Source organism: Notothenia coriiceps, unplaced genomic scaffold (genome assembly GCF_000735185.1).
Source record: "Notothenia coriiceps isolate Sejong01 unplaced genomic scaffold, NC01 NC01_scaffold00001782, whole genome shotgun sequence".
Lineage (NCBI taxonomy): Eukaryota > Metazoa > Chordata > Actinopteri > Perciformes > Nototheniidae > Notothenia > Notothenia coriiceps.
In genome coordinates, this window is record NW_011334483.1 from 1 (window position 1) to 9188 (window position 9188).

A 9188-nucleotide genomic window follows, 5' to 3' on the forward strand; every position below is an offset into this window, starting at 1 on the left:
CCATGTTCACTGTAGTGTTAGAACCAGAAAGAACCATGTTCAAGAATTAGAAGTATAAGTTGATAAAATATGAGTTATTTATAATTGATAATAACAGTGCTGCAATAGATGTTGAGACACTGAGATCTGAATGTTTATTTAGATTAAATGCAACATGGCTAACATTCAAAATAGTTTTTTCATTGGACATTTCCAAATTAAAGTCCAAGCTAGTTCAAATATATATTGCATTTACACAGACTAAATTGACCGGTGGAACCGAACTAAATGAAAAAACTTTGGATTACTGGAAATGGTCAACAAACCTAGGGTTCCAAAATTCCAGGAATGTTCATGGTGAAAACTCATGAACATAAAAGAAAAATTTAATTGACTGGGTTATTTGCTTAGGCTGAATTGACCGTGTTCTATACAGATAGAAACAACCTCTTACAATCATAAGCATCTCTTTTAGAGAAATGAAAACACTAACATTATCATGTCTGACGTCTTTTCTTCCTCTTCAGATTGTTACCAGCGACTGGAGTTCCTCGGCGATGCAATTTTAGACTACCTCATTACAAAGCACCTTTATGAAGACCCCCGGCAGCACTCCCCGGGCGTGCTGACCGACCTGCGCTCAGCACTCGTCAACAACACCATCTTTGCCTCTCTGGCCGTCAAGTACGACTACCACAAGTACTTCAAGGCCATCTCGCCCGAGCTTTTCCACGTCATCGACGACTTCGTGCAGTTCCAGCTGGAGAAGAACGAGATGCAAGGCATGGACTCTGAGGTGAGTAGACCGAAACACAGCGAGCAGCAGTACTGAACAATAAAACCTATCAGTCAATCAAAGTATGTTCATATAGCACAATATCACTTTTGTTTCATTTACAGTGTGTTGAGTCACCAAACAGCCTAAGCCTCCCGCTGCATAACTAAACCTTGAACCAGCCCTAACTATAAGCTTTAGCAAAACATCAAGTGTTAAGCCTACTCTTTCATGTGTAATTGATGCTGTAGTGTTTTCCCATTTCAATAAGCGTCTGTATTCCAAAAGATCCTCCTGAATAACAAGGCTGTTTCATATTCCCATGATTTCAGCACTAAGAGAAAATGCAGTTGGATTGAATTTGTCTGGAAAGGGCTATCTTAGCACCAGATCTCCTCCCATTCTTCTGCTGAGGGACTTTATGCCTTAGGGACAGCAGGCACATGTTACACAAACATACAGGAAGTACAGCAGGAAGAATGTGCTGCACTCACTAGCCTGCTTGAAACTGTTCCATGTAGTGACCCACTGCAGATCATTCTCTACAGGTTCTTATTTTCTGCTTTTTCAAGAACAGCATGAAATATTGTGTTGACTTCCGTTCATATATTTCAAACACGTTTAGGGTTGTTTGATCATTTCCAAATCAAGATACGTTTGGGAGTTTTGGAATCTTTGCACAATTTCAACACTTTTTGATTGTTAACTTATTTTGTATTGAAAATACACATACATTTATTACATACAGTTATATTTACCTTCTTCTGCTAGTTTTTCTGAGCCAGCCATTACCGTATGTGTGACGCTTGATTGAGCGTCCTAGTTTATCCTTAAGTTTGCAACAGCCTGTTGTTGGCTCCACATTTCAAGTAGCATTCCCCATTAGCTAACTTGCTAGCTAGCTAATGTACCACATTTGACACTGTATGTATATGAGAAATGAATGTATTTAATTAGCCAATTCATTCATTTTTCATTTAATCGTTTATTTGGCAGGGACAATGCACAGTAATGAACACTTAAGACATTCAAATGTGTCAAGCGTAACAGTGCCAGATTTAGCTTTGAGCTCATTTCCATCGTCCCTCAAATAAAACATTTAAGAAAATTACATTTTACAAACATAGCAAAAAGAAAATATATGATATGTGAAAAGTGCAAAAGAGCAAGAGCAGCATATACAAGTATTTACCAGTAGTTAGTTAGTTAGTTAGTTGGCAGTACAATATAGCAGCTACGACTTATAAAGTGCAAGAGAAGATAAAAGTGCTACATCAAGTGCAAGAGGAGATACCCCTGTGATAAAGTGTAATTGATTATGTCTATTTCAAAATGATTTGATTCTATCTAGATAGGCCATGGTAAATACAGCTGTCTGGGCTATCCCATATCACAGTAGGCCCAATATTTGGTAAAAAGTGAAAGTATCATTATTTGTATTTTATTGTGCTGCTGACGAGAAGTCATAGTCATTTACAGACGTAATAAAACATCTTTGTTTGGTAAATATCTGCATCATATTGCAATCAGTCAAGAAAATAGAAATTAGTTAATTTTTCCCAATTGTGCAGTCCTAGTTTGTTAGCGAGCTCTACTGATACATTTTGTGTGTGTGTGTGTGTGTTATGATCTGGTCAGCTAACGACTGTGTGTTCTTTCAGCTGCGGCGCTCAGAAGAGGACGAGGAGAAGGAGGAGGACATTGAGGTCCCGAAGGCCATGGGGGACATCTTTGAGTCGCTGGCCGGAGCCATCTACATGGACAGCAGGATGTCTCTGGAGACCGTGTGGCAGGTGTATTATCCAATGATGAGGCCACTCATAGGTGAGGTGGAGTGGAAGCGTCTTTTGTTTCTATTTTAAGCTAATTGTAGTTATCAGTGTGAGGATGATTCTGATGCCTCGCTCTCCATGCCCCGCCTCTTCCAGAGAAATTCTCTGCCAACGTGCCACGATCTCCTGTCAGGGAGCTGCTGGAGATGGAGCCAGAAACTGCCAAGTTCAGGTGAGAGTAAAACATTTCTCACAGGAATATGAAGATGTTCTCTTTTCCCCTAACCCTAACCCTAACCCAATGCACAGATGAGAGGACCGCTTAATCATAGCTGAGTTCATCCCGTTTGAGCAAGAAGTCATGTTATATTATTCATTTTATAGCCTATTTTAGGAAATGTATCCAGAAAAGCTGTCACCTGCTTTAACCCCCTTCTTTTTAAAGGTGTCAGGTGTGGGACAGGGATGTTAAGGCGTAGATAAAAAGTCAACAGTTACCTAAATACAAATGGTGATGATGCGTTTTAGCACTGCGTGTCAAGTTGTAAATCAGAATTGACTACTATCAGCTATTTTGCTTCGATAATTATGACGGGACTGTCTGATGAGCATTCCCCATGGCATAAAAAATGCAGAAATTTTTAGGATGATACCAGATTTTCTGCCAAATGTAAAATGATTTGCCTAGAAGAGAACTAGTTAAAATCGGTCAGAAATCCATTTAAAAATTAACTACATGGGGTTTATTGGTGTATATCATTTTTAACAATGTTCTCCAATTTGGTACCCAGAATCATTGATTAACACTGAAATTGGTATAAATCATTGTTAAGATATCGTTGATAAAACTCAGCATTTCCCTGCAAATAAAAAGCTGAGAAAAAGGGGTTTAGACATGGATAAAGGTTCAACTATTGATGGAGGAAGTTCTGTGGAAATACATCTCATACTGAGTGTGCATCATTCAGGGAACAGAGGAATAAGAATGAGAGTAGTATCTTTATTACCCGGCTGTGTGAGATTTAGGCCACCATTAGCCAGGTTCTGACCCCCCTCTTGCTCTGTGCAGCCCTGCGGAGAGGACGTACGATGGGAAGGTGCGGGTGACCGTGGAGGTCGTGGGGAAGGGCAAGTTCAAAGGAGTGGGCCGCAGCTACCGCATCGCCAAGTCTGCGGCGGCGAGACGAGCTCTGCGCAGCCTCAAAGCCAATCAACCTCAGGTCCAGAAAAACTGAGCTCACCCTCCGAGCTCCCAGCATTAGCACCTAAGCTACTGACGCTAACGGAGGAAAATCAACACCGGCTTCCAACAGAGCGCCATGCAAGTCCTGCATCTTCAGCTGAGGCAGCCGGGGAACACTGTGGAGACGCAGATGAAGAAGCAGACTGATCTCATTACCATTTCATCAGATCTTTTTTTTTTCTTTTTTCTTTCCTTTTTGCGCCTACACAATCTTTGCTTTCCCTCTCTCAGTGCTTTATTAACGTTTAGCAGTGTGTTTAAAAGAAGGTCAGGTCGCATCGTCTGTTCCTCACCGTTTAGTTAACCTCTCTGCCAATGGTATGGCATTTATGCTTATTGTGTAGTATTAGATTGTACATAGTTCAATCAAAGTATGTAGGAAGAAGAAAAAACGCTAAACTCCTCAGCCTGTGCACTAGTGCCAGTCAGTTTGACAGCGGCGGACGTGGCTAACAGAAACCACTGGAGCAAAACGTTCTTAATCATTTTTGCACTTATTCCATTAGGGTCTGTTACTTCAAGAATCGTGTGGTCACATTGACACCAGAATCATATACGTAGCAAAGTCTATAAATATATATAAAAATAATAAGATACATGATTGGTATTCTTAGGCTTAGTTGCTAAGATTCACCCTCATATCCTGCAAGACGGATAGGAATTCCAACATTCCCAGTTACTGTAATTTAAAGTAGTTTATAAAGCGCACTTGAGGTTGCATGTTCTTGTAGTTTATGTATAAACCATGACAACTGGATTGCGTCTATAAATGTTCTAGATCTACGGATGTATCTAGAGTGTGTGAGCGCAACACTCGATGTAAACGGCATTATCTTGATGATTTGGTTTAACGTGTTTTGATACCAAGAATGGAAGGAATGGAACATTCTTGCGCACTTAACGTCTTGCCAAGGATCATCCAGTTTTGATATACGAAGAGAAAGACGTATCACACGTTCAATATGCTGCAGACTTTTCTATATTGGATACTTGTGTAGGCTCAAAATCTTTTCAAATACAGTCTTTGTGAAAAAGGCCAACTCATTTCAACACACACGTGTTGCTCACATCCCGTACTTACCAAAGCTCTAACAGATGTGACACGATGAGGTTAAAGGCGATTCCTGCGGAGAAGACACCAGCCTTTTTATTTTTTTGTGTTTTCTGTTCTGACACATTTTGCTTCTCGCTAAATGTCCGGTCCCCCCAAATCAATAAGCCCTTTTTTCACTTGAATACCTCAGTTAATTGCATGCATTTTCTTTTCTTTATATATTTTTCTTTTCTTTTTGTTTGGTGCTATGTTTTTGTATTAAGCTTGAATTTCTCATCTTTTTTTGCACTGTAACTATAATACCTCTTTGTTTGACCTTTTCATTATTTTGGAAATCTGTTTAATTTGGTTGGCGTGTGGATTATTAGATTTCCCCTCCTTCACTAGCTTTTAATTGAATTGGCTGAAAGTCTGCATTTGAATTCTGGGTAAAAACAATCAGGATTGACAAATGGGTAAAAACCTGTAGAGGTAATCTGATTGCACTCTTAAACATTTGTATGTATATATAGGCAGAAGGTAAACTTTTATTTGTCCATAAAAAAGGGTTCGAAGAGACACGTGCCTGTATGGTTGCTTAACTGAGTAAAAGAGCGGTGCGTGAATGAGTCCTAAAACGGCATTTAAGCACTTCCTTATAGCTCGTCTCAAAATAAATGTGAGCGTGTTTTGGTTAGATGTCTGAAATAAGGTCTTCGGTTAACACAAGCGAAATACTTTTACAGGTATTGTTTTACGACATTATATGTCCGTAAATACACCAGGTGAATGTCTGACGCTTCCATGAGTCATAAAAACTGTGGTTGCTAACAGGTTTCTAAATGAGACTACTAAACGCCATCACAATGAACATTAGCCGCATTTAGCTTAGCGGTGGCCATGTGACTGAGATGTAGCCATGTGACTGAGATGTAGTTAGCTTACAAGCTAACGTTAGCTTTTTATATAATCTTAGCTTTATAAGCTAATGACTGCTTTTAATTCTGACTATTGAATTAATGTTTCAAAAATCATAAAATGGTGTTAATATGTGGAGATCATCCTGCCGAACAAAACGTGAAAGTATATATTTTAACCAGATATTGAAGACCTAGAGATTCTCTGATTGGTGAAATCCTTCAGTTGCTATATTTAAATCCATGTGACCCTATGAAGCGTTATGACATTTCAAGTTAAAGAGTGCAGTCTGTCATTATCTCTCTGGGCAACCCATGTATAAAGAGCTAAAGTCAGATTGGTACAGTTCTACATGGGTTCAACTAACTATTGTGTAGGTCCCAGATGGGGGGGGGGAGGTACTAAATATAATGTGAAATCCGTCATCTGGTGCCACAGCCGCTCTATTTTATGTCTGTGACTGATAGAAACTAGGATCATAATTCATCTTGGCACCAATATCCAGCATCATGTTTCTATTCAGGAGGGAGCAGTGCGATAGTCAGAACGGACTACGTTTTCTCGCAATGGCAATTTTTTCTTTTTTTTGTATATGTAGCACAATTGAGCATTGCACTTGGGCGCCATACTTTACCTCATGTCAGAGTGAAAGGTAGAGGAAGGCGAAGACGTGTATATATGTTGTTGGGAGGACTAACTGGTTCAGGCTTGGCTGCTGTGTGGATGCTGGTTTAGCTCAGAGCTATTTAAAGAGACAGCAAGGGGCTGGGGGGCTCCAAATGTGCTGCGGGGCATCATGTGACAAACACACTGTTAGAAGAATCTCTAAACGTGTATACTTCCTGTATCCTGCCTCAAACAGCTGTTTGGTGAGTCGGACTGGCACGTCCAATCCTGAATGGGATCTTGGTTCAATTCACTTCTGGATTCTCCCTTGTTTCTTCTTCTGTGGTGTGTGAGGTTGACTGACCTTCCCCTTTATCAGAAACTCAAAGGAAAAATCCACCCTAAGGTGCTTCTGTACTTGTGATGAATCCTGAGCCAGGATGACTTCACATGCACCACTTTGTGAATTCCTTTGTACTGGAGCTTTTACTTTTCGAAACGAAACAAATGTCCAATTGTTCAAATTCTAAATTTGCAATCTGTTATGTTTAAGTGCAAATATCTCAGAAACATGACAAGGCTCCAGAATCTGACACTGTGTTCCTGTAAGGAGTCACATACAATATAGTACATTGTATTTAATACATAACATCATAAATCTGTTGTGCAGCTCTGATAAATGTAGTGCAACAGGAAGTTCACTGCATCCCTCAAATGAAAAGGACTAGCTGTAAAATAATAGCAGTCAATGGAAATACTAAAGTACAAGTACCTCAAAGTTTTACCGATAATTGTACTTTATCCCAGCTGGTGTCAGTTTCCTTAGCTGCTTATCAGACAAGGAAATGCCGTCGTACTGGTGCAAAATTATAAGAAACCCTTCTGTTGGAAGCTCATACAAATCATAGAAAATCAAAGATGGTTATATGAAGGAATGCTTTTCTGCCTTGTGTCTACAGTAGAAGACCTACAAAATCACCACACATCTGAGCTGAGCAGGGACTGATGTGTGGGGCCGTGCTGCAGAATGATGGAACTCAATACGGCTGTCCTGAATAAGGGAAACTATCTGTTTAAAGATTAGTTCCTCATTTAGTTTAAGGATATTTCTTAATCATAATTACATCCACTGTGAATCAAAAGTCCTGAAAGGTCACTTTTTAAAGCTGCTGTATCTGAATGTGATGTGATACATTTAGCCAGGTATTGACAGGAAATGCATCAGCTAACAGGAAGTTGATCCCTGATAGGCAGCATGTGTTCCAACAGAAGAGCTTTGGGTGGATTTTTCCTGTTAATGATCGCTCATGATCAGTATTAGCAGAGAACAGAAATGCCTGATCAACAATGGGAGTGTGGGAGAGGAGATGGAAGCCAGCATAGATCCCCTGTCTTCTTTGGGAGGGGGGGGGTCACGGAGCAGCAGAACACCAGCAGTGGGGGCTAAGCGGTCGGAGCTGCAGTGTAAGGGACATAAACAGGACTCCTCACTCATACTGTAACTGTGCTGCAGTGTTTGCGGTCTGCACCTTATGGATCATGAAGACCTTTAATTGTGTTTGTTTGGACTTTTCTTTTTTATATATAATTGTAGCCCAGTATATCTACAATAAAAGTAATGGTATGGTCACCATCTTTCCTTCCTGTGCTGTGTTTTGCAGATATACAAACGTTTAGTAGTGCACGATGACTCAGCAACTACTGGCAATATTCTATGGTATTAGCTGAAACATGGTAAATTGTGTTCCCCGGATCATTCATTTGATAAATTGGCGATTCACTTAAATGTTATCTGACACAATTTGGCAAAAATATCCACTTCAAAAAATATTTTCATTGATCCCTTAGACCAGCGGCTCTCAACCTGTGGGCCGCGGCCCCCTAGTGGTCCACCAAGGCATTGCAAGAGGGCCGCCAAATAATTTTTTTTTTTTTTATTATTATTATTTTGTACAGGCTAAAGACACAAACGTGGACATTACAATAACATATTGGAGATGACATTCCCATCTCAGACAAAAACAGAAGAAACAAAGATACAGTCAGTAGGATCACTTCAACATTTCACAAACTAATATAGGTTGACAACCAAACACCACCAAAAACACAATATGGCAAGCATTTTTATTGTACATTTAATGTCACTCTTCGTTAGAGTTAATTATTTCCCATTTCATGGTGTGATGATGAGGCTTTGATTTTTTGAAGCAATATCTTTTCCAAAATAAATGGTATTTTTTTTATCTAAACTTCAAACTCCTTATATTAAGATTACTCCTTGATTGACATTTAAAAATATGTATTTTAGCCAGAGGAATAGTTGTATTTATTAACTGCGTGCGGTCTTCAACTAAAAGCCCAAATCAAATATTAAAGGGTGTAAATGTAAATTCAACATTTGCCGCCAAATAATTAGCAAAACATGATTTGTGTGGAAACATTTTCATTATTAAGATTTATTTTTTATTTGAACCTCTTTTCTCTCTCTTGATCCTCCTTAGCAACGGTCATTACAGTCCTTGGCAGCGGTCTGTTCTACTGGATTTACAACGTGTCACATGTTCTGAATTGACTGCGTTACTACATTCATGCTTAACCTTAACCAATTAAAAATGTTAATGCAGGATTTGATATGTTTTACAAGACATAAGGGCAGGAATTCAGAGGAAAAGGAGCCGTTTTGAGCTCTGCTACTGAAAACTGCTTTTTTTTAACGTCATACGTCAAACGCGTCATATTACGTCACATGGGGAATTAACTTTCTCGGACTCGTTCTCTGCCCAATCCGCGGTAGTAGTTTGTAGTTGGTTTGAGCGGTTGTGATTTAGTGAGCTGGTATTTTTTCGGTAATTTTACATTGCA

The 9188-nt window shown here is 39.5% G+C and overlaps 1 protein-coding gene across 1 annotated transcript; it reads left to right on the forward strand.

The window, feature by feature from the left end:
- The first annotated feature begins 478 nt into the window (after positions 1 to 478).
- On the forward strand, positions 479 to 7957 carry LOC104963853 (endoribonuclease Dicer-like). The gene is made up of 4 exons (XM_010792510.1): positions 479 to 775; positions 2416 to 2578; positions 2683 to 2758; positions 3596 to 7957. The coding sequence occupies exons 1-4, from the start codon at positions 479 to 481 to the stop codon at positions 3759 to 3761; spliced, it is 702 nt and encodes a 233-aa protein (XP_010790812.1). The 3' UTR covers positions 3762 to 7957.
- The last annotated feature ends 1231 nt before the right edge of the window (positions 7958 to 9188 follow it).

Excerpts from the sequence above, each read along its gene's own strand:
- LOC104963853 (XM_010792510.1), top strand. The coding sequence starts at position 479 with ATGTCTGACGTCTTTTCTTCCTCTTCAGATTGTTACCAGCGACTGGAG. Across the intron at positions 776-2,415 it reads TGCAAGGCATGGACTCTGAG|CTGCGGCGCTCAGAAGAGGA; the intron begins GTGAGTAGACCG and ends GTGTTCTTTCAG. Across the intron at positions 2,759-3,595 it reads CCAGAAACTGCCAAGTTCAG|CCCTGCGGAGAGGACGTACG; the intron begins GTGAGAGTAAAA and ends TGCTCTGTGCAG.